Source organism: Eretmochelys imbricata, chromosome 27, assembly GCF_965152235.1.
Source record: "Eretmochelys imbricata isolate rEreImb1 chromosome 27, rEreImb1.hap1, whole genome shotgun sequence".
Taxonomy (NCBI): domain Eukaryota; kingdom Metazoa; phylum Chordata; order Testudines; family Cheloniidae; genus Eretmochelys; species Eretmochelys imbricata.
Window position 1 is genome coordinate 8,586,880 of NC_135598.1, and position 24,941 is coordinate 8,611,820.

Genomic DNA, 24,941 nt, shown 5'->3' on the forward strand with positions numbered 1-24,941 from the left:
TTTAAAACCCAAGTTATCTGCCATTCTTTATAGGCTGTGTTTACCTGCCACATGTCTTGCATCCTGGTTTTCATGGTGGCAAGTCAGTTTCATTTTCAGGTTGGCAGGGCTGCAATTGCTGCAGTTCAGACATTCATTTGTTTAAAAGCAACTGATGGCACTAGTTGTCGGGATTTGTCTTTGAATTGTGGAAGTCTTTGCACCGGTTTGAGGCTAGCTTGGTTCTGGCCACCTTTGAAGTTGGAGCGAAGTTAAAGTTGAGGGCATTCCTTTAATATTGAGTTGTCTTCAACTGGACAATGCAGGTGCACAAAGTTAAGCGTGTGTGTGCAGGATCGGGGCCCAGGACGGTCATGTTTTCACCTCCTTTGCACTCATTTTGCCAGGGTGACAGAAAATGGTGAAGGGGGCTCTGTTCTCTGGAGTGAGTGTGTGCAGGATCAGGCCCTTAAATTGTGTAAGTGGCGTCATGGGGATTACCAGAAGAGAGAGACTAACGTGTAAAAAGCAGTCAGGCCTCGTTCAAGGTGGCTTAGAGGAGTGTTAATTGGTGCATAAGGAGCCAGATTCTGAGCTCTTTCCAGAATTACTCTGGATTTACACCTGGCCTCACTCTGGATTCGCTTTGCTGTAAGTGGGATCATACACTCTCACTTTCTGTATCCTAGGGCTGGGAGTGTTGCCTTACCGTGAAGGTTGCCTACCACTTCCCATTAGAATATCCTGTTCCCAGTTGCTTAAAACGTTGCCAAATGTTAACGGGTGGGGACGATGTTTTCCATGCCAGGTATCGACCTCACGCTGAATTTTTCTGGAAAGTTTCACCTCAAACAGTTCAGCCATTTCAGAGAGTGAGAATAGGGGAAACCCACTTGTTTTGCTCATGTTACAAAACCTCTTGCCACCATTTCTTCAGGAAGTTCTAATGCCTCCATGCTTTGGAGCAGGGGTTTGAAACTGGGCAGGAGTCAGGCCTGTGCCTTTTGCCAGCTCTGTGAAAATGTGCCCAAAGTTGGCCAAGTTATAAGTCTCGGCAAAAATTAAATTTGCACATGCTCAGTAGAGACTTGTTAGAGCTCGGGTGATAAATTCTGCCAAAGATGCCATCTGCACGGAGCATGCTCCATCCCCCTCATAGCTCCTACGTGTGACCAGATTGTGCATGTGACAGCCGCACAGAGCAATTTAGCATGCTCCAGCCCAGGACTGCAGGGACCGAGCAGGACTTTCCCTTGCAATTGCTTTGTCTGGCTGCCAGGGGTTGCTGCCACACCAGGAGATCGGGGTGGGTAGGGGCTCTCTGCTCTCAGTGCTCCCCCAGCTGGAGCCCAGGCAGCCTGGAAGAGAAGGAGGGAGGTGAAGGCTGATTGGGATGAGGATGGGGAGGAGACGTGAAAAGGGATTGCAGGAGCCAGAGGTGGGGAGGAGCGGAGGCAAGGGGAGGGGTGGGGGAGGATATGGGTGCAGAGGAGGGGGACAGGAGCTGGGCAAGGGAGTAGATAGGAGAAGGGGGGGAGCAGGGGCAGGAGCCAGGGAGGAGTGACTAGTGGCAGAGGGGGATGGGACAGGCCAGAGGCACAGGGGCCGGTTGGTCTAAACCGCTAGAGCTCACTCCAGCTCCCTAAGCTGAAACTGAACCTGAACCCAGGAGTCCTGAGCCTCCACCTTCCTCTGCTGCCAGCAGGCGGCCGTGAAACCCACTGGCCCACGGCGTCGCAAACTGGGCCCTCCAAACGAGTGGACGCTTTTGCCACATCTTGGCCCGGGTGCGTCTCTGGGCCTCAGTTTCCCGTCTGTAAAATGGGGATCCTGGGCCCTCTCCCAGGGCGGTTGACACGCTAAGCGTGCAAGGGGCCGTGACTCGCCCGGGGCGCCCCGGCGGGGAGGAGCGCCCCGGGGAGAAAGGAACCACGCCGCAGTCGGCGCGGGGGTTCGGGCGGCGTGCGGGAGGTGAGGCCCAGGGCTGCATATGGACCGAGGAGGAAAAGCCACAGGGACTGACGGCATGAGCCTGGCATTAACGCCGGGGCCGAGGCACAAGGGGCCCGAATTCGGGTTGCCCCCCGGGAGGGGGTGGAGGGGGCAATTCACGGCATGGGCTCACTGTTGAGCGCTGGGCTTTGCACACCTCTGCTCACATCCTTCCCTGGAGGGGCGACCCTTTGCAGCCAGGCCTCAAGCTGCCCCCCCAAAAAAATATTCCTCTGGCCCTTTAAGACAGTGTCGCTGAGGCCACGCCCCCCGGGGACCAGGCACAGGAGGGGGGAGGAGGAGAGTGGCGGCGGCGGCGGCGGCCGGGGGGGGGGAGAGAGGAGGCTATTTTTAGCCCAGGGTTCCGTCACGTGACGGTGAGTGACGTCACCGAATGTTGTTGTTGGTGGCGGGGCCGGAGGGAGCGAGCGGAGCCAGCTGCAAAGATGGAGGAGAGGCGGAGCGGGCGCTGAAGGAGCCGGAGCGGGGGGCAGCCGGATCCCTGGCGGAGGTGGGGCAGAGCCAGCGCAGGGAGGGGGCCCCGAGCCCGGCTGGGCCCAGCTGCAGCCACCCCCCTCTGCCCCCCCCCCCCCGGGGCAGCAGCGCTGCAGGTAAGGGAGGGGCCCGCCCGCCCCGGGGACGCAGCGCCCCAGCCTCTGCCGGGCTCCTGCCCCGTGCCAGGGGAAGGGGAGCCGGCCCGGCGGCGCTCCTGACCCCGGGGGGGGTGCAGGGTGCAGCCCTTCCCCCCCCCCCCAAGAACAGGCTTTCCAGCGGCTGCAGGGAAGCCATACCTGTTACAGGTAACCGACCTGTGCGTGCCCAGAGGAGCAGGGGCCCGGGGGCGTCCAGCAGCTGTTGGTGGCTCAGGGCTTTGTTAGGGAATGTTGCAGGGAGAGGAAGCGCTGGGGGGGGGCGGCGAATTGGGCTGGGCGGGTGTGGGGGGAGGTGGTGGAGGCAGGCACCGCCTGGCAGGTGCATTTGCAACGTGTGTGCACCCTTGGGTCGGGGTTGCTCATGCATCCTGCTGCCAGAGATGCCCCGTCCTTCCCTTGGATGGGTAAAAGTCTTTTTTTGGGGGGTGGGGGGCATCCAGGCCCCTGGGTGTGCAGGGGCTGCCAGGACGGGTGCTGGAACAAAAGGCAGAGACTGGATGGTTATGAAACGGCAGCGCAGAATGCCCAGGCTGCCTGCGTGTATGGGGGGGGGATGATCCGGCGCAGGGGGGTTGGCAGCGGGAACGTTGCCTCCTTTCCTCAGGACTGGCTGAGCTCCAGCTTGTGTTGTGTGTGTCTGTCTGTCTGTCTGGTTGGTAGGTAGGTCGCGATTCGGAGGATGTGCCTGGGGGTGTGAGACAGGCTGTGTGCTCACCAATCGCACCGCACTCCTTGGAAGCAAATCGGGGGCACATGGCTCTAGATAAGCAGCGGTGGTTGGGGGTCAGGGTGGTGGGGTGGTTTTTCCCCGGGGGGCCTTTAAATGGGAGGGGGATCGTTCTGGAGCTCCCCAAGAGGGTGCATGCTCCCCCGGCTGCATTCCCTTACTGGTGCCTGGCCTTTGCAGCTACTGGAGACTACTTGCGGGGTGCAGCCCTGCCTCCACCCCCTGGATCCCTTTCTCTGGACACCTGCCCTCGTAAGGGCTTCAACTTTGTGCCGTAGAGACCAAGGGGATGCAAAGCCGGTTTGGATGCATGAACGCCCCCAAATCCCCATTATTTCAAATCGAAATCTTGTCTCTTGACCTTCTCGCTGGACGGCTTCGGCACTTCGTTTCCCCATTGCTGGCTGGGATGGGAGAAGGAAAACGGGTGTATTATTGCCCATGAGACAAAGGTTTGCTGATGCCTCGTATTGCACGCTAGCCGTGTGCTATAAATACAAAGCGGGGGGTGTGTGTGTGTGTGTGCACGTGGGGGGAATGAAAAGGCTCCAGAGCAGCAGCTGCTCTTAAATAATTTATACTTCCTACTTGCATCCTTTTGAGGAGGACCGTCTGGAATATTGCAGCGCTTGCAGCCTCATTGCCGGGCGATGGGTTTTGTTCCTGTGGTCCCTGGGCCGTTCTGCTGGTGGATGCGTTTGCTCCTGCACCTCTGGTCTTTGGGGCTCGTTTTCCCTTTTGCTTTTGGAGCTAGATGGCTTGCCTGCTGAGGCTGGGGGGGGGCAGGAGGGGATGATGAGGGTGTGTGGGATTCACTCCTCTCCCTGCTTTCCTTCTCCATCTGTCCCTTGTTATCCTTGCAGGTGACCAGCAAAATGGGGCCATGGTAGGAAAGATGTTCCTCCGGGAAAACTGCTTGCTAATGGCTTGTCTGTGTGTTCTGTTCAGATCACCAGGCCCAGCGCGCCCCGGTGCTGCAAAGGGTGAGCCAGATTCTGCTCTTGGCCACGCTGGTGTAAATCTGGAGTAATGCTATTGACTTTGGTGGGGTTACTGTGGATGGATGCGGGTGTAGCTGAGAGCAGAACCTAGGCTGCGAGCTGGTATGCACGGTGCAATACGCAGTCTGGTGGTGACCGTGAAGAACCCCGGCAGGATCAGAGAGGTTAGAGCTGAGAGATTGGTCAGGTGCCACCCAGCCCATGGGGGAATGGACGACAAATGCTCTTCCCTTGGACAGGTCTTTCCATGCCCTCACGTAGCTCGCTGCCGGGAAATGTTTCCTAGTATTCATCCTCGGTTTTTTTCCTCTCCGTTCCTGTCCTCCTTGCGTAATAAGTAATGCCTCCTCCCTGCGTGCTTACACCCTTTCGGATGTCTGCGGAGCGTTACTATTTCTGTCTGCCCATTGTTTAACTCTTTAAACCTTTCCTCCCAAGGCAGAGCCCTTCACTAGTTTGTTTCTCTTCTCTGAACTCCCTCCTCGCTCTCGGGGCTCACGCTGTGCCCGGGACGGGGTGTGATCTTCCAGATGCCGTCGCTCCTACCCTAGAGGAGGCAGGATGATGGTTACAGAGGCCTCAATTGGGATCAGGGTCTCATTGTGCTGAGAGCTGGACCAATTTACCATGAGACAGTCCCTGCTCAAAGGAGCATATGGTTTGAATGGGGACAAGGGGTGTGGAACACTAAGAGGAACATGAACAGCACTGAGAAGGGAGTTTGGTCTAGTGGTTTGAGCAGGGGCGGACTGGCAAGTAGGACTCCTGGCTTTTAGCCCTAGCTCTGGGAGAAGAGGGGAATTGGATGGGTTAGGGCGAGGGTGAACAGGACCTTGCTTTATATTTCTCTAATTCAGACAGAAATTAATTCAGGGAAGTCCTCTGGCCTGTGTGATCCAGGAGGTCAGAGCAGATGATCACAAGAATCTCTTCTGGCTTAATAGATGAAACATTTGCTCGTCCCAAGAGTTCAAAAATCACGAGATGGGCATAATAAATTTCATGCTTTTTTTAAATGTGGGGTTCTTCTTCTTTGACTTCCGGTGCAGCTGCCTTTTGAGGCTTCATGGTTTCAAGCTTTTCTTTGCGACCATGAGGAGCAGAGAATTCTTGAGGTAGGTGAAGGCTGTGAGATGCTCCTCCTGTAATCACATGACTGCTTGTAAGAAAAAAGCCCCGGGTCCCAAGACGTGCAATAAAGTCACAAGCGTTGGCAGTGCTGTGGGCCCTTAACTACGAGCCTGTTCTAGAGCCCGTTGAAGTTAATGGAAAGGGTCCCGTTGATTTCAGTGGGCCTTAGATTCAATTAGTGTGACCAGATGTCCCGATTTATAGGGACCGTCCCGATATTCGGGGCTTTGTCTTACATAGGCTCCAATTGTCCCCCCACTCCGTGTCCCGATTTTTCACACTTGCTCTCTAGTCACCCTAGATTCAGTCCTACGGACTGGACTTTCCAAAGCTCTCAGTCCCCAGCAGCTCCCATTGTCTCAGTGGGAACATGAGCATTCTGGAGGATCCAGCCCTACAGTGTCTGCTTTGGAGGAAAATCCCTGGCTTTACATTATTATCCTTGGGGTTTCCAGTTCCATTCTTTTTATGTTTACATCTCTTCTTGGTACCCCATTGTTAACCACTTGATGGGGCTCCCTAAAGACCTCACTTTATCCCTTTCCAATGGGACAAGTCTGTCCCGGGCGAGACCTCACTTTATCCCTCTCCAATGGGACAAGTGTGTCTCAGAGGGGCCTCACATCCTGCCGTGGGGCACGAGAGCCTCTCGAGAGATTCAGCAGGAAGAAATTATTATTAGTTTATGAGCCTTCTTGCTGTAGCACTGGACCAGGACCCGTCCTGCTTGGCGCTGTACAAAACACTGAATGAAGAGACAGCCCCGGTCCCAAGGCTCTTACTAACCTTGGCCCAAATTCAGATCTTCCCTGGGTTGTCTCGAAATTTGTCAGAAATTTGCAGACTCAGATCTTAAACGTTGTGGCTAATTTTGGAATCAGGATTTTGGCAGCCAAATCCCTTCGGTGGCTTTGAAAACTGGAGCCTTATTTGTTGTCCTTTTAGTACTGCCACGCTTGAAAGCTAGGCTCTGGGCTGCAGGCAGGGCCAGTGCGCGGCTTGGTATTCAAAGCTTTGGCCCAGCGGATTTCTGATCCGATCAGAGGGGATTTGATTTCAGAAAGGGCCTTTCCTGATTAATTATGTAGCTAGCACTGCTCACTCAGAAAGGGTCCACAGGGGTTTTCCGTGCTGCTGTATGTACAGAGACTAAATGCAGCTGATTCTGGGGTGGGGGAGGAAATAGCAGCTGGTGCATGGAGGGTAAACTTTGTCTGAGCAGAGCTATAGGCCCATGAAAGATGCCATGGGCTCTTGCTGTGCGGAGAGGATTTATTAAAAAGATCCACCCATGGACCTCAGTGGGTTTTACTCTCCTCTCTCTTAGGCTGCCTTTCTGACTTATGGGGGGCTAAATGAGAGAAGATTAGGGCCCACTTGATCTATGATTTGTAGCGTCTAGAAGTCCCTGCTGAGCTCCGGGCTGCATTGTGTACACACGCATCATAAGAGACAGGAGCTAACTGTCTAACACACACGGCAAAGGAAGGATTATCTCCATTTTACTGTTGGGACAGTGAGGCACTAAGGGACTTGCCTGAGGTCGCACAGGGCGTGTGTAGCACAGCAGATCTACCAAGTTGCAATGCAGAGCTTTAACCACAAGACACGCCCTCTCCAGGAAGGATGCTCGATGGAGACAGGCCTGCTCGGATTTGAAGCTGTGATTCCGGGGAGCGTTCAATGAAATCCTAGTGTTGTGGTTGTGGATGGGCATTTTGCTACTGACTTCAACAGGGCCAGGATTTCACCCCGGGCTAATGGCTATGAAGCCATCTCAAAAATGCAGCTGTGCTCCATGGTTGTGTCTGTGACTCCAACCAAATGTTCACAGTTGACTAGAGGAAGGATGGGGCGGGTGGGTTTTTGTTTTAAGCTGTCTGCCCTGGAAACTCATCTGTGCATCCAACTGGACTTTTTCCTTCTCCCCCGTCGTCCTGTCATCTGGATCCGGCCTGCAGAATCTTTCCCTTGGTGACACCTGTGTGGCCCTGCTGTCTTCAAGTGCAACCGGAACTGGAACTTAGTTAATGGATTCCACTGCTGACGTGGGAGTCTGAGCTGAATTCAGCCCATTGTCTCATAGCTCTGCAGGGTTAGTGTGAATGAGAAGCGTTGGCTGCTACAATCAATAGGTCTGACTGTGATATGAGCAGCTCTGTAGGGTAGGAGGGGGCTGGTTTCTTTACACCATCGTTTCTGTGAGCAGAACCGCGTTTTAAGGGACTGCTAGACCCCGTGTGGGCTGGATTTCAGGATTGTGGCTGATACTGACCAGTGTAGTAATGAGGTGGTTCGAGTACAGGCTTGGACATGAAGGCCTTTTCTTGTGGGATGAGGTGGGGAAGATACTTGGCCAACTCCCTGGAGTTATTCCTCTTGGGCCAGATCTCCAGCTGGTGTAAATTGGGATAGCTCCAGTGTATTCTTTACCTGCCATAGGAGCGTGATCTAATGGGTAGGATTGGGGGATCAGTGAGCCTGGAATCTGTTACCATCTCTGCCACTGAGCTGTCGGGTGACCTTGGGCAAGTCGCTTCCCAGCTCTGTGCCTCTGTTTTTCCTCCCACCTGGTGTATTTAGACTGTAAGGCCTGGTCTACGCTTTCCCAGCATAGTTGTGTTGGTTAGAGGTGGGATTCTTACATAGCTGGGCGGATAAAAGCCTGACTGCGGTCAGATCTATCCATATAAAAGCCCTGATAGCTCAGTGAAGCTGGCCAAGGGAAACTGGCTAGTGTTGCAGTCGGTTTCCCTTAGCAGCCTTCCAGTTTAAAGAGCTGGCTGCAGGGGGAAACTGGCTGGAGTTTGTCAGTTTCCTTCTGCAAGCTGTTTATATCGCCCAGGGGCGAGTCCTTTTGTGGTCCCTCCGGGTGCCTGGACCATGGGGGATCTGAGTCTGTTACAGCCCCAGATCTAGGAGGATTGGTCCCTTAGCTGCAGCTGTAGCAGCTTTGTGCTTTTAGCTCTGGAGGTCTCCCGTTAAATCCCTGCATGCTGGCCAAGGTGGTACCCCTCCCCCCATCACATAAGGAGCTGGCAGTGGAAGGGTCTGTGCTATTCATTGCCTTTTAGCAAGCTCCCTATGTATTGCAAAGAAGCTGGCTAGAAGGCCCAGTGGGTTTTCCCTCTGCAGGCCTCCTGGGTGAAAGCCCTCCTGGCTCTTGCGGTTTCTGATAACCCTGCTGTCAATCAGGGAGTGCTCCAGCCAGAGTTGTATGAGCAAAACTGGGAGGATAAAATGGCTCAGTTACTTGCAGCAGCAGGGGTCAGGGTCCAGAGTGGGGTTTGAACCCAGCAACTTCAGGGCTAAGATCACGAGGCTCTGCTGCGCTGGCTGGAGGAGGAGCACCATTTGCTTGCCGTTGCGGGAGACTTTTATCCTCTTTTGTGGACCAGTGTCGCAGAACGACTGACCCTCGCGGAGGGTGTAGTTCATCTGTGACTGGTCAGCTGATTTCCAGTTGAGGCGAGATGGTATCTGGGCCATACGAAGAGACAGCTCCGGGGTGAGGGAGTGTCAGAATGGGGTTGGTGGAAGCTGTCTGAGAACAGAGGAGGGAGAGCTGGAGCAGGGGACAATTTCCTGTGGAAGGAGCAGCAAGAGACCTGGGGTACCAGAAACTGGGAGCTGCTGGTGAGGTGCTGGGAGGACTGGGCTGGGGCGCGCTGCAGGAAGGCTCATGCAGAGGCCGGCAGGAAGGAGGGCAAGAACCAGCTTTGGTTGGTGTGAGCGGGGCCCAGAAGCCAGGCGTTGGCCAGGGAGGGAGGTTCCTCCAAGCAGGGGTAGGACCGTCAGGTGAGGAGGCTTGGAAGCCGCAGGCAGGAGACCTGAGGTGACTTCGGGGAGAGAAGCAGGCTTGGAGCTCCCAGGGGGGATGGGCTGCGGAGTGGGGCCCTACCAATGGGACCGCGGGGTTAATGACTCTGGGGTGGGTGACCTGACGTTGAAGAGCTGCTGTGTTGTAACCTCGTCTTACCCCGGGGTTTGGGGAGGAACTGGGGCCTGTGGCTCCGAGGGGTTTGAATTCGCTGCTAATGCATTCCTCTGCATGGGTGGCTGAAGTTGGAAACCGAGGCAGGTTGTGTCAGCACCCACCTTGGAGGGTTTCCCCCGTTAACGACCAGCCACTAGCGGGGCAAAGACCCACATTCTCCTGGCACAGCTGTTCTCCACTGGACCCATTCTGGGCACCCCTGGAAATCCCTTTGTCTTTGTAGGTTTTTGGAACGTGCTCATATCCGGAGTAGCCATTTGTAGGCAGAACCCCCCACACCCCCTGCCCATTTAGCAGCGTGAGAAAGGCTGGATGGCCGTTTTCTTCTGCCTGGCTTGTGACCCCCTGGCCATAGGGGCAGGATCTCTTTCCTGAGAGCTCCGTTCAAGCTGCCCCAAGCACGCCCTCCCTCGCTGGGTTCTGCTCTCCGCCCCTCCCCTGCGGTCGAGCCTTATGGGTTGCCGGCTGTATTTGCTTTAGCACTCAACCATGCTGCGAAAACCACTGAGTCAGATGGCCCCGCTTGTCCCATGCCAGGGCTAGAGCGTGCTCTGGGCTGGCGGCGAACACGGGACCGGGTTGCCTCCCCGAGCCGGGCCACGGTGTGAAAGCGTGCCAGCAGACCCAAGGCGTGGGCAGGCTGAGACGTGTTGGAACGGCCGGTGGGGGTGGTGGGTGGCGGGGGGAGGCATGTCGGGCGGGGTGGTGCAGGTGGGACCAGAGATCCGGGAAATGGGGCAGCGGGCACAGGAGCAGGGCGGGGAGGAGACCCAGACTGGAAGGTGAGGGGCCGGACGAGGCAGAGGGTCCTTGCCTGAGAATGTTCCTTTGAAATGCCGCGGCAGCCAGTTCGGGAGCTGTCCCGGGAGGAAGAAGGCGTGGTGCCAATGCCCATCGGAGCTGTGAGCGCTCCATGCCAGCCCTGCCCTTCCTACCCTCTGAGCTGGGGAGCCGGTCACGCCCCTACCTGGCATTCCACCGGTCCAGAATCTGCATGTGGACCCGGCCTGAGCAGGCCTCCTTATTGTCCTGACTGCTCGGACGCTAGTGGGAAGTTTGGCTCTCACATGCTTGCCGTGGGTTGTTTCCCTGTCTGCGGCTATGGAGGGAACCTCTCAGCCCAGCGGTTACAGTAACCGAGTGGTTACAGAACAAGAGCGGGAGGCCGAGATGCCCAGCTCCTAATCCTGGCCGTGTCGCTCGTTCCCCCTGGGACATTGCGCCAGTCGCTCGGGGCCTGTTTCAGTTTGAAAGGGCAGGTCCGGCCTGCCCCGCTTTCCGTCCGTGCGTGACCACCGCCGTGGTGCACCAAGATCTGGGGCTTGTGTCCATGCGCAGGGCCGGCTGTGCATCTGATTGGCCCTGTGGGTTTGGAGCTGCCTGACTTATTTCTAGTTAAATCAGGGCCATCGTTTAACCTCCTTCCGCACCTCGGCTTTCCCGTACGTAAGGTGAGGATAGCGACCCTGTCTCTCTCTCTCTCGGGAGCAGGTGGGGCTTAACAAGCCCATGTCTGCACAGGGGGTTGAAGAGAGGCAGGTGCGTGTTGTTGCTATCGGACAGAGACCATGGTCATTGTTTGTGGCGCTGCCTCCAGGATCGGGGCCTTCCTGTGCTGGGCGCTGTTCATGCACAGAGCGGGAGGCAGTTTCTGCCACGAATGGCTTGCAAGACAAAGGGTAGGAGGGGGGAGACTGAGGCACGGAGGTGCCCTGTCTTGTCCAAGGTCACCCAGCAGGTCAGACCCAGGAGTAGGGTCACAGGCAAGTGCCCTACCCACTAGACCGCACTGCCCCTCTGCAGCACAGTCCAGCATGATCCGTGTATGTTCCTGGCTGCTCCGTGCCCGCAGGCTCATGGGTATCGGGCAGCCTGGGAGCCATTAGATCCAGCCCTGTGTCGCTGAAGTGTGGCCGTGACTGGTTGCGTGTACTGATTAGTCACTTTCAGCTCACTTGCTCTCTCACCCCTTGGCGATAGTGCAGAGCTGGTGGCTTTATCTGTGTGTTCACACCATACCCACCCCTCTCTCCCCAGGGTCACTAGGGTAGATAACAGCTTTGGGACTGGAAGGAGAGACCTGGGCCAACCCACCTGTTGCTGAGTCATTACAGGACCAAGCATGGGTTGGCGCGGAACAAGGGAGAGCACAAGGGATGGACAATCGCTCCCTGCCCCACCGTGTGATCTCCTCTGTCCTCCACCTCAGGCTGACGCGGGTCAGCGAGCGCTCAGGACCTGAGTCCTGGGACCCTGCCGGGGGGCTGGTATCAGCACTGGAGTCCTGGCGTGACTTGGGTCCAAGCCCTGTCATGCTGCAGTCTGGGCGGAGGTCGAGCCGCAGGTCTGCGTGGTGCAGAATGGCCGCGTTAGCACCTGGCTCTGGTCGCTGTAAAGCCAGGTTTGCAATGCAGTGCAGACGCTCAAGTGCAGGCTTGGGAGCGCCGAGTCCAGGAGCCCGGGTCTCTCAGACCAGGGTTTCCAATGTCATGTAGGCAAAACCTTAGAGGGAAGGCCTGTTTTCCCCTCTCTACATGCTCTTCCCCCTGCCCTGGGGGGGCTGGTTAGCCCGGGGCCCTGTAAATGGTCAGTTCCTGGCCCTAGGAGCGACCTGAGCATCTCCCAAGGGCCTGGCTATGGTGTCTGCAGCATGGCCGAGCAGGCCGGGGTGGTAGCGGATGAAGATGCTTTGCCCTTCTCTAGCTTATGCAGCTTCCCTCTGTGAGCGGCGCCTGGATGCTCCCTCTGAGGCTGGTTAACGTCAGCCCTGTTCCACGTGCTGGGCAGACGAAGCCCAGAGAAGTGAAGCCGCTTAACCAAAATCACAAAATGCGTCCACAGCTGGAGCAGAAAGAGATCCCAGGAGCCCTGAGTCCCACCCCCGGGCTCTAGTCCCTGAGCCTTCTGCCTTCCTAAATGCTTGTGCCCACAGGCCGGCGGCCACTTCGTGACACTGGCAGTTATTAGCTGGGGCGGGGGAGATCTGTTTTTTAATCTGGATTCGCTCTTGAGAGCGAGCAGTCGCTGACTGCCCAACTCCAGACTGTGTGTGTGCTCACTGCCTGTCTAGAGAGCCCTTCCCCTTGTCTGCCTGTTAACAGCTGATACAGACGGAGGTGACAGGGAGCAGCCTCGCTGAATTCCCCCCCCCACCCCGAGATGAGAGCCTTTACCTCTCTACGGCAGCCTTCACCCCACAGAGCAGCTGTGAAATGCAGCCCCCACTGGGCAGAGGGCAGCAGCCAATTCAGAGCATGCTACTCCGGCGGCGGGCAGGAAGAGCATTTGACCAAGGTTACTGGGGCAAACCCTGGCTCTCACAAATTGTGCCGGGGGTGTTTGAACCCCAGATGGAGCAGATAAGGCCACTCCTTTCCTCTGCGCTCTTTGGGCTGCAGCCGGCTAAGGCAGATGCTGCAAACGTTGGGACAGATTCTCAGGGGCGTAAATTGGCATCGCACCAGTAACTTCAATAGAGCCACAGCGATTTACGCAAGGTGAGGATCTGGCTCTTTTTGCTTACACCTCCGTGCCAAGGCCGTCTGCTAGCAGTGTCTGGCACATGGCTGGCTGCATAGAGTTTAAAGCATTTCTATGTGAGCTACGTTTTCTGGGGCTCCATAGTTGCTTGGAAGATGCTTTAAGCCGGAGAGCTTTCCTCAAGTCTCCCGACGCATTCCTAAGTGAGAAGCCTCCCCTGTGGCTTGCGGTCGGTCGGACACCTTCTCTGCATCAGGCTTGGGAAGCCTTTAAATAGGCTTTGGTTGTCAGACAGGTTTCTGGCGCTGATGTTCTCAATCCTACAAGCCAGCCCTGCTATTCCAGCTCCTTCCGCTCTTTGCAATCAATCTGCCCAGGCGAGAGATGCATGCCGGGAGCGATGCCCATAGAGCAGGGCAGTGGAGGGCATTTGCACCAAATCAAAGTGGTGCTCAGAGCTGGGGCATGTGGCTACCCAATCTGCAGGACAAACTCTGGTGTCTCCTGTGCAGAGTTAGAGATTGTGGCAGCTGCCCCCATCTACGCCAGCTGAGGATCTGGTCTGGTCGAGTTAATAACAGATAACCATTTGCCCTCCTCTATCACTCTTCATCTGAGGATCTCAAAGCATTTCACAGACATAATTTGATTAAGCGTGACAACCCCGCTGCGAAATAGGTCAGGGATTATATACAGCAGGGTGTTCTCCAGAGGGGAGAGTGTGTAGCAACTGCAGGCATTGGGACTTCCAGCTCTGCCACTGATCTGTTGTATGACCTTGGGCAAGTCACTTTGCCTTTCTGTGTCATAGGGAGAAATAAGAGTCTGCTTCAGAAGGGGGTGTAAAGGTTATTTTGTGCATGAATGCCAGTGAAGTGCTTTGAGGACATCTGATAGAAAGTGCAAGGTCAGTGTTTCTTGTGGCTCACTTCACCCAACACTGACATGCAGCCACCACTGGGTGGAATTGCAGCAGTTGTTTAACAGCACACAGCAACAGTGTAGATCGGAGAGCAGAGAAGCTTGCTCTGTCCAATGGAAAGTGCAAGGAAAGAATTCAAGGTAAGCCAAAGGGGACCACCAAGCTCTAGTGAAGAGTGCCTGAGGATCGCTGATGAGCCCAGGGAGTCAGGGCCACATCCGTCTAAACAGGCGGCACCCCCCGATGACGAGGATAATCTTGGGGGGGATCAGTACTGGCTGATTCACTACTGAACTGCCCACCTGCACTATGGAGGTCTCCCATCCAAGTTCTGACCAGGCCAAGCCCCCTTAGCTTGTGAGCTCTGGCGCATCCCAGCGTGAGGTGGATTGGCTGCTGGAATGGGATACTCCCTGTTCTTACTGGCGGGCAGGGCGGTGATGGTGGTGAGGCTGCGTTTGTTCAGATGGGCTTTCAGCACAAAGCTCTAACGAAAAGAGTGGTCAGCTGCGTGGCCCCATCGGGCTGGCTGGTTTGTAGGGTGGTGTGGTGAGCCTGGGATGCAGGCGAGGACAGCATCGGGGCAGGGGGGTCTTCACTCCTCCGAAGGATCCGAACGACTTCCCACCGCCATCTCCCTAGTAAAGTCACCTAGCAAAGAGGGGAGAGGTTGAGACTCCCTGGCCCATGGAAACCAGCACGAGAGCCCTGCCTGGGTGAGAGGCAGGTGTAATGCAGGCCAATCCTGTGCAAATTCCCTAGCCCTGGTCCTTGCCCACAGCATCTCGCTCCCGACCTGCAGCCCCTCCCTGCTGGTCCAACCCTGGGCACCTACCCACAGCTGGGCTGATGCACCTCACTCCCAAACTGGAGCCCTTCCCTGCTATTCTGATCCTGAGATCCCCGGTATAGCCTTCACAACGCCCCACTATCCTGACCCACAGCACCCGCTGCTGTTCCAATGCCAGCTTCCTCCATCTCTCCCTCTGCAGCTCAGCCTTGGCCCTCTCCAGGGCAGCCCCCGGTGCTGATTTCGGGGGTGGGTTTGTGCGGTGATCTCTCTCACCTCAGCAGTGGCTCAAACCCGGTACTCTGAAGGGTTACGAGGGTTCCCTCAGCCTCTCTGACTTACGAGGAGAGGCTGAGGGAACTGGGGTTATTAGTCTGCAGAAGAGAAGAGCGAGGGGGGATTTGATAGCAGCCTTCAGCTACCTGAAGGGGGGTTCCAAAGAGGATGGAGCTCTGCTGTTCTCAGTGGTGGCAGGTGACAGAACAAGGAGTAATGGTCTCAAGTTGCAGTGGGGGAGGTCTAGGTTGGATATTAGGAAACACTATTTCACTAGGAGGGTGGTGAAGCACTGGAATGGGTTACCTAGGGAGGTGGGGGAATCTCCATCCTGAGAGGTTTTTAAGACCCGGCTTGAGAGGAAAGCCCTGGCTGGGGTGATTTAGTTGGGGGTTGGTCCTGCTTTGAGCAGGGGGTTGGACTAGACGACCTCTTGAGGTCTCTTACCACCCTCATCTTCTAAGAGTCTATGATTCTAAGGGTGAAGGCAAGCCCCAGTCTCTCTTTCCCTCCCCCGATTGGCCCTCCGAGCAAGAGCCGCTTTCTGGGTTTCCTGTCCCATCGTTTGAGGGGCTCGGAGGGGGAAGTGTGGCATTTCGGGGAAGGCGGGGGTAGGATCCCTGCAATTCCCTAGGGCATGGCTGGTGGGGCTGAACTTGTTGGATCTCCAGTGGGGCCCAGCACCGCTGCTTTCCGGCCTACGTGAGCAACTTGCTGGAGATCTTGGCATCTCTGATTTGGAGGGCGAGATCCATGCAGGCTCACGGCGCTGTGCCTGGCCTGAACTGACCTTCTCCCTGCCCTGCTGCAGTGACCCAGCCTGTCCCCCTTCCTCCTGGGGCTGCCTCTGCCTAGCCAGCAAACCGTGCCTCGAGCGCTGGGCCATGCCGCCTGTGGGCCATGCTGCCTGTGGCCCGTGCGGGGTTCAACAGCCTGCCAGCTCCCTTCCAAACACAGACGCGCCTGGGTGCAGGCTGCCAGGCTTAGTGAGGAGGCGCTAAGAGGGCCACCTGTTGAACCGGCTCTCTGGGGATGTTGGTGTCAGAGCTGATTACAGATGCGGGGCTGTGTGCAGGGATCCCGGATGGGGACAGCAGGGGGCTGTAGGTCAGGATTGAGATGCACTGTTTTGGGGGGGGGGGGTGCGCGGTGGGGGCAATCCCAACACTGGAATAGCAGGGGGGCTACAGGGCTGGATTGAGGGCGTGAGGGGGATCCCAGGGCTGCTCGGGTGGGGGGCGCAGCAGGACCAGAATGGCTGATCTGCAGAGCTGTGTGTTGGGGACCCTATGAGTGGAATAGCACAAGGGGACAGTCAGCAGAGCTGTGTGTGGGGGGGGGGGGGAATAGCCTGGGGCATGGCGTGGGGCAGAGGCAGGGACTGGGATCACCTCTGGTGTGGTGTGCCCGGATTGAGGTGCTCAGAACTGGGATAACGGGGATGCTACATGGGAGGCTGGATACCAAGGCCAGGAAGGAGATGCCCTGACAAGCCCCTAAAGTCCTGCCAGGAGATCCTGGGGAAAATGTCCGTCCTGCAGGCCCCTGGTTGGCTTGGGGGAGGTGGCTGGATTTCCTCCCCCATCTCCCTGTTGTGGGGCTGGTGTGGTTGTCCAGAGGGGCGAGTCGCCCTGCCCCGGGGCGTGGCTCTTGGCAGAGCTCGCTAGGGCAGGTGGAGAGGAGTCAGCGCCGTGACCTCCCAGCGCTCTGGACCGATACCCGTGTCCCTAAGCCAGTGCTCAGCGGACGGGGAGGGCTGCTCCTCCTGGCTTCCCATTCCCACCCCAGCTCTTTCACCCTGTCAGCCCATGAACGCTGCCTCGATCCGGCTGGGTGCAAAACTCTGTCGGCTTCAGCATGGGAGCCCTGCAGGCCTGGGCCCTGGGTGACGTGCAGATTGGTACCTTCTCTTATTGCCCCTCCTCCTGATTCCTACATACCCCTGGGGGGGCTCCCTCCTCCCCCCCCCCCCGTTGCCAAGTGCAGCGGGTCCTCTCTGACCCAGCTCTCCTTTGCTGCAGATGCCCATTGCTGATCGCGATTTCTAGGTCATCCTTCCTCACTCCTCTCTGCCTGCCGCCTTGTCTCCGCTCTCCTGGCCTGGGGGCTCTCCTGGCCTTTGTGGGGCCGGCCCTCGGGACAGCACCCCCTTTGTACGCATCGTCCCAGCCTGGAGAGGCTCCCTCTGCCCCGACGTGACCCCCTTCCCCAACAAAGAGGTCGCGGGGCTGGGCCCCTTTGGCAAGGGCAGATCCGCAGCTGGGAATGTGCGGGCTGTGGGCTCTGGGGCACCGCACTGAGGGCTCTGCCTTCAGGATGCGCCCTGTAGGTCCTGCTCCTTCATCCCTCCCACCCCCCTCCTTTGCAGGAGGAGGCTGCAGCCGGCTTGGGGAGGGAAGCACCACTCCATGCTGTCCTCTTTTCCAGCCACTAAACCCGGGGCATGGGCTTCCCGCAGCAAGGCACCAATCTGGTGCTGCAGAGCCACGGGCGGGCTACGGGCAAGACTAACCCAAACCTCCAGGGAGCGCACGGATGGATATTTCCCTTCACCAATCAACCCGCTCCAGCAAATCGCTCCTGGAGGCGAGACATGCATGGTGCAAAGCCATTGCCTGGGTGCCCGCTATAGGTCTGGCCCATCTGTCTGTACAGGGCTGCAAGCTAACCCCTAACCCAGCCCCCCGCTCCCACGCTGGGGAACCCATTTCCCCAGCCTTAGCAAGGAGGGGAGTCCCCCGGGCATCAGGGGCCTGTTTAATCCCAGCTGGGGAAACCAGGGCTCCTGGGGGTGCCATCCAGAATCTACAGTCTTCACTCTTATGCCAGTAGTACCTGGCGGCCCCCTGGCGCAGGGTGCTGCATGAACCATGTCAGAGAGACTCTCAGCCCATCCAACAGGGCAAGGGAGCCAGAGGCCTTGAATGGGGATGCCGAGTGTAGGCTGCAGGTGGCAGAGCCGGGACTAGAACCCAGGTCTCTTGAGCCCTGGTCTGGCACTCTACCCACTAGACGATGCTGCCTGCCTGCCTGCTTCCTCGGCTCTCCTCTGAAACAGCTGGCTTGCACTGGCAGGGCCCTCTCTGGCGCTGCAGGGAAAAAGGGCTAGATCCTGCTGCTGTTGAAATCAAGGGAGGCTTGGATGCGGAGCAGGGCTTGGTCCTGGAACTGTGCAGATGGATTAGTCCTAAAGAAATGTTCGGAGTTAACAAATGACTTTCCATCATTGCTCTGGGTGCCTGATAATCATTTTTAAATCTCGAGCGCTTTCCATCTGTCAATCTCAAAGCACTTTTACAAAGGAGGTCAGTATCACTATCCCTCAGATGGGGAAACTGAGGCACAGAGGGGCACCAACTTGTCCAAGGTCACCCAGCTGGTCAGTGGAAGGATGGTTTAGGTGCTAGGGCTCAGGAGGCCTGGTTCGCTTCGCAGGTCATTCATCTCTCTGTGCTCCCGTTCCCCGTCTGTAAAACGGGATCATCGTGCTTCCTGTCTTGTCTATTTGGATTGTAAATGCTCTGGGCTGGGGGTTGTCTCTTGCCATGTCTGTCCAGCACCTGGCACAGTGGGGCCCTGATCTTGGTGGGTCATGGAGGTACCACTGGACTAGACTCTCTGTAGCATTAGTGTCACTGCTTCCCCTTACCGGATGGAATTGGAACTGCTCATCTGTGTGTCAGAAGCCCTATACTGCTGATAGCTGGCGCTGCTTCCTCTAGCTCAGCCGGCCTGTGCAATGGGAAGAGGAGGATCCCAGCTCTTGCAGTCGAGTGCCGAGTGACCCCAACGTAGTCTGCGGTGGCTAGGGCTTGGTGACCAACCTGGCTTGCTTTGTGCAAGGCACCTGCTTGTACCTGGCCAGCTGGGTCAGTAGCTTTGTTTGCAGGCAGGAGCCCTGCTGTGCGCAGTCCCACCGGCTCAGCTCTCTCCAGCTAGGCAGAGAGAGGAAGCTGTGATCGAGGGCCACGCAGGCTGTACAGGGCCCCGTTCTCTCACTCGCAGCACCGCTGGCTCTTGCTCTCCACCAGTGCCAGGGGAGAATTGAGCCCCCCGGGCGAGTGGGCCTGTAGGTAGACCGGTCTCTCTCCCACGTGCCCAGGGCTCCCCCAGTGGCAGATTTTGGGGTCCAGCTCAGTCTAGCCAGTTCTGGGGAGAAGCCCAACTCGCAGGCCCATCACCCTGTCCTTTCTTCTGCAGGAAGGAGGGAGGGGAAAACTGGGGAGTCTTGCCTCGTAGCCCTGGAATTGGGAGGGGTGCAAAGCCTCTGACTGTTGTTGCTCTCCAGCAGGGATCCGCCGACGGGCCGGCCACGAGGGATGCCTGAGACCCTGGGCTGGCGATAGAACTGCAGCCAGCCACGCCTCCGGGGAACGCTGTCAGACGCCCGCCAACCCGCTTGCTTCCCAAAGACCCTTCGCCGACCGGTCTCTGGCCAGGACGCCGCCCGCCTACCGGACAACATGAACTCCCAGAACGAGTCAGGTGAGCGGGGAGCTCTGTCGGCTCCCTGCCCTGGGATGGGACAGGGTTGCATTTGGTACTTGCAGCTCGTGGCTCTAAGGTGGGGGGAGGCAGGAGGTGGCCTTGAGGGGCCTGCTTTGAGTATGTGGTTTCCAGCTACTTGGAACCAAGGGTTCATTGGTGAGCAGGAATGGCTCTGCTGTAGACTCACTTCCAGGCGGCTTTCTCTTAAACTCCCTGAGTCTTCGCTCTGGGTGGTTGCGAAAGAGTGTGGGGGAGGGAATGTGTGTGTGTGTGTGTGTGTGAGGTGGCTGCTGCCCTCCACCCCAGAGGTGGCCGCATTTCAGCAGGTGCTCTAGAGACGTAGGTGCCGGGATCCGTAGCCCCCTCCTTGTGTGTGAATTAGCCCGTCGGGGCCAGCGAAGTTCTTTGGCCTAGGCCCAGATGAAAGGTGACTTGGGCGAGTCCCTGTCTGCTCTTGCGTCGTTGGTTGCAGTGTAGTAGCCGGGTTGGTCCCGGGCTATTAGGGGGACGAGGTGGGTGAGGTAGGATGAGCTCTGTGTAGCTCGAAAGCTGGTCTCTCTCGCCGACGGACGCTGGGCCAATAAAAGATGTTCGCTAACCCGCCTTGGTCCTCTTGCATTGGTTATGTGAGCGGCTTGGCAGAAGGCGGTGGGAAACCAGATTCTCGGTCTTCTCCCCCTGCCGTCGGGCAGCCCACAGAACGGTTCTGGCCTATACAGAGGGGGAGCTGGTCCCCCACCAGATGTCCACTTCCATGGGAACAGGCCCAGCACTGCAGCGGGGAAACCAGCGGGATGGGCTTAGGTTTGGGGGAACTGGCCTAATGGAGAGGCCGATTTGGCAGCAGCAGAAGTCAAGTTGGAGAGCGGATGTGACGGGGGTTTCCTGTTCGGGTGGTAAAGGGTTAAGGAGCAGAAAGGAGACAATTCCCTGTCACTTCAGCGGTGTGTGTTTGAGATGCTGCTCTCAGTAAATTCCACCCCGGAGCTCTGAACTGGTTAGTTTCCAGTTCCCAAAAGAGGAGGCCTTTGTCCCGCACTGTAGCCCAGCCGGGCCGGGGGGAACCGGGAGCTCTGTTCATCTCACGTCCATCACACGCAGTGTAAAGGGACGTTGCATCTCTGCTGTGGGCACTTCCCAGCCCAGGATCTTCCCTCTGCTGCTGGAAAGTTATATGTTGACCTGAGGCTTGGTATAGTGCTATTTGGGGGCTGACCCATGGTGCCGGGCAGGCTGGCGTTGGTTCAGGCCTGGAGTATTGTCCCTGTTTTACCACTGAGGAAACGGAGACGCAGGGAGTGGGTAGTGACTTGCCGGCCGGTGTTCGAGCAGGGAAGAGAACCCAGGAGTCCTGTGCTTTCACCACGAGGTCACGTGTCTCCTGTCCTCGTTGGCTGGCAAGGTCCCGTGTTGTGCTGACTTTCCGCGGAAGAGCAGGGAGGCCAGTGTGGTGTCAGAGGCTCGGGTTGGTGAAATCCTGCCCTGGATGTACAGGTTCCCGGTGTCAGGGCATCTCTGTCCTGGCGAGGTACCAAGGGACACGTCAGTTGTCCCTGCCAGGGATTGGGGGAGTGGGACAGACCCATTCAGTCTTCTGGTCCCTACTCCTGCTGGCGCTCGATTGTTCCCCAGAACTTATGTGCTCAGAGGTGCTGAGCACCTAGAGGGCCCCAAGCCAATGAGAGCTGCAGTGGGCTCTGCTTATGGCAATGGGCTCTGCTTATGGCAGGATTTGGCCCTGTATATATTTGATAAACGTCTTCACATTTGGTCCTGGGCGATTGCATTGTCAGCGCAGGCTGAGAATGGCACAGCACGTGTCTCCTATGACCGGGGGGGTGCCCGGGTGAAGGTTACACCCAGTGTTGATCTGCCAGGAACAGACTTCCACTTAGCTCTGTGGTTGAGAGATGTAGGCAGATGTGGTTCGGGGCTCTGTTGGGATTTTGAGGTTCTTTGAGCTCTTTGCCGGGTGTACCTTGTATTGTAGCCATTTGGGTTGCTTGCTGCAGTGTGTGTGTGTGTCCCCCCTGCCCTCTACTGGGTGGAATTGTGAGTGCTTGACTGTGTGTCAGAAGAACTATACAGCAGAGAGCTTGTGAAGATTCCCCTTTGGCTCAAGTGGCAGGGGCCCGGTGTTTCTCCAACGAGGAACTGAGTTCTAGACCCCTCTGCTGCTGGGAAGTTACGGGTCGACCTGCGGCTTGGTGTCGTGCTAACCGGGGCTCTGGCCCATGGCTGGGGCCCTGGGACATTGTTGCAACCCAGATAATGGGGTATAGGAGGGGGGGCACTGCAGGACCTTGGCACGCAGTTCCCAGGCCCGGATCGCGGTGCCAGAGCCAGGCTGTTTAGCTGGCTAAGGAGGTTCGTTGGAAGTAATTTAATGTCCTTTTTTTAAAAAAAAAAAAAAAAAAAAAAAAGCAGCAAGCTGTAAACAAAGGTTGCGAGGAGCGAGGTGGCAGCGAGCGGTCTCCTTGGCAACAGCACATTTGTGGGCATCGGCGCCCAGGCTGGGAGCAGGCCTCTCGGCGGTTCTGGAAGACGTGCCTGGAAAGCCGCTGCTGTGTTTGTTGCCGTTGAATTTGTGATCCCTGCAGGCCTAATTGATGCGTCTGGAAATGCTCAGGCCAGGGTGGGATGATCCTTTTTTGTGTTTCTCCCCCTGCCCCCCTCCCATTCCCCCGGGCTGTTCCATTGTGCGGTAACCAAGCGGAGGGGGGGAGGGCGGGGGGCTGATGGAGGGCTCGGGATGTGTTGCAGCTTGCTTGGGGCTGAGGAACCTTTGCTTGCCCCTTGCTGGCATTTCCCATTTGCAAGTAGGGCCCTGCCCGACTCAGCTGAGGGCCGTGGCGTGCCGGGTGCTGTACCATGCAGTGTGGGAGACAGGCGCAGGGCCGACCCAGCAGGCCCCCGGGCTCCATCGCAGAGGAAATGTTCCGTACAACCCTGTGTGGTTTCCCCGCCGGATGGGAAACTGACCAAGGATGGTCCTGTGGGACTCAGGATGGCTGGAGAAAATTCCTGCCTCTGCTACAGACCTTGGGGATGAGTGCCATACCCATTTTACAGATGGGGAACCGAGGCTCAGTCATGCCTGGGCATCTCAGACTAGGATCAAGGCTTTATGCTGCCAGGCACTAAGAATACCACTCGCTCCCTCCCCTACCGCCTTGTCTGGCTTGTCTCTAGATTATAGACTCCGTGGGTCCAGGACTGTCTCTTACTGTATGTTCATCCAGCGCCAGGCACAATGGTGCCCTGATCTCATTCAGGGCTCCTCGTGCTGCACTAATAATTTGATCCTTTCGCTTTCCCGTGTGCCTGGTCCTCCTGAGGGAGTGCTCGCTTAGTGAAATACAGAAGTGCTGAACTGCACTTAGTAGCTTGTGAAAACCCAATTCCCCCTGCTGTCGCCGCCGAAGTAAGTTTATTTCATAGGAGAAATCAGGCCTGATTGGACTTTGTTTTTTTCTTCCTGTCAGACTAAGGCAGTGGGTATCAGTACCTGGATGAGCACCTGTATTGTGCCTTAAAACTCTGCAGCCAGGTGCTTAGAGGGAGGCGTTGGCGCGTGGCCCTGGGCATTACGTTCGGCAGACGGCAGTGCAATTGCTAACCAAGTTGGCATTTAAGTGGTCCTAATTAGGCTTTAAAGCTAACAGTCTGTGACTGGGGAAAGTTCACATGTCCCTGGGGGATGACGCTTTGGCCCTGGAAAGAGGCAAAAGGGACAATCGCTCACCACTCGTTTACTGTGTAAACCAGTGGTTCTCAGCCTTCCCAGCCTGCTGGACCCCTTGCAGGAGTCTGACTGGTCCTGCCTACCCCCGAGTTTCACCTCCCTTAAAAATGACTGGCTTGCAAAATCAGACCTAAAAACACAGAAGTGTCACAGCCCCACACTGTTACTGAACAACTGCTAACTTTCTCACTTTTACCCTATAATTATACTATAAATCCATTGGACTATAATTATGGTCCTTCCATTTCACTGTATAGTCTATAGAGCCCTATAAACAAGTCATCGTCTGGATGAAATGTTAGTTTTTACTGGCTTCATTAGTGCTTCTTATGTAGCCTGTTGTAAAACTGGGCAGATCTCTAGGTGAGCTGATGTTTCCCCCTTGGAAGACTGCTGTGTACTCCCAGGTGTATGCGTATCCCTGGTTGAGAACCACTGGAAGGGCACAACTGGAAGGGTTGCTGGGGTCGGGCAGCGGGATGGTATGGCCTGTAAAGTTCTCCCCCAACTTCGAGCTCCACCGTGATTGCTGGTGAAAACGAGCAGTGGATGGGCTTGTAATTGGAGCTCTGACCTAGAACTCAAGAGATCTGGGTTCAATCTCAGCTCTGCCACAGACTTCTTGGGTGACCGTGAGTAAGTCGCTGGCCCTTTCTGTGCCTCAGTTCCCCAAACATAAAATGAGAGAAATCCTTCCTTTGTCTACGTCGACTGGCAGCTCCTTGGGGTAGAGACTCTCTGTACAGCAGCTTGAACAATAGGGCTTCCATAGGACAAACAAAAATACCGGTGAAACTGACATTGGATTGGCCGTCATTAGGGTTCAGAGTCAACACAGCAGCAATCGCAGCTGGAAACCCAGCCGCAGCCAGCCAGGCAAGGTGACACTTGATGGGCCTGGTATTTTTAGAGTCAGGAGGTGGGAGGGGTGGGGTGGGGGTCAGCTTCTGGAATTCACAGGTTTCAGAGTAACAGCCGTGTTAGTCTGTATTCGCAAAAAGAAAAGGAGGACTTGTGGCACCTTAGAGACTAACCAATTTATTTGAGCATAAGCTTTCGTGCAGCTCACTTCATCAGATGCATCCGATGAAGTGAGCTGTAGCTCACGAAAGCTTATGCTCAAATAAATTGGTTAGTCTCTAAGGTGCCACAAGTCCTCCTTTTGGAATTCACGGCGTCCATGGATTCTTATCGTCCTGGGTGGTGAGAAATCCAGATGGTACCAAGTGTCCCCAGCCCCTTCCTCTCTTCCAAAAACAGAGCAGGTTATATAAACGCTGCTGCTTGGCTCCTTTTCAGTTGTTGGGCTGCCTGCATTAAGGAAGTGTCATGCAATTGCTGCTGCATCTTCTCCAGTCCCCCGTAGGCTGAGCTCTCGTTGCCTTCCCTTCCCCTTCCTGGCTCTGGACTCCCTTCCCTGAGCATCGTCGAAGAGCCCTGGGGCTAGTCGTAAGAAATTAATTAAGCCAGAAAGGGAAATGCGGCTTGTTCCCGCCTTGTGCTGTGTCACCCTAATGGGAAGAGGCACGCGCCCCAGCTCTCCGACCTCCTCAATTTCTCGGAGCCTGGTGGGCTGGTATCTCCTGTTGCTGATCTCTGGATGTAGCTGTTCCCTAAACCATCTAGGGTCCCCCACTGCACTTAGGACCTGATACTCCAGGGCCCTGCACCTCAGATTCTTGATAGCACCAGAAGAGAATGGATACACACCGCTGCCATTGGGATTGGGTCACGTTTCACACCCGCTTTGCGCTGGCGTA

At 56.6% G+C, this 24,941-nt stretch overlaps 1 protein-coding gene across 5 annotated transcripts in view; it reads left to right on the top strand.

Annotated features, from left to right (window-relative positions):
• The first annotated feature begins 2,385 nt into the window (after positions 1-2,385).
• The window catches only part of HDAC5 (histone deacetylase 5), a 108,337-nt gene continuing 85,781 nt past the window's right edge, over positions 2,386-24,941 (top strand). For 4 of the 5 annotated variants that reach the window (XM_077806538.1, XM_077806540.1, XM_077806541.1 and 1 more), the window contains exons 1-2: positions 2,386-2,582; positions 19,240-19,433. In XM_077806538.1, the coding sequence (XP_077662664.1) occupies positions 19,412-19,433 (22 nt within the window). In that variant the 5' untranslated portion in view covers positions 2,386-2,582; positions 19,240-19,411. Of the gene's footprint in view, positions 2,583-19,236; positions 19,434-24,941 lie in introns of all 5 variants that reach the window. The other variant, XM_077806539.1, reaches the window with a different exon arrangement.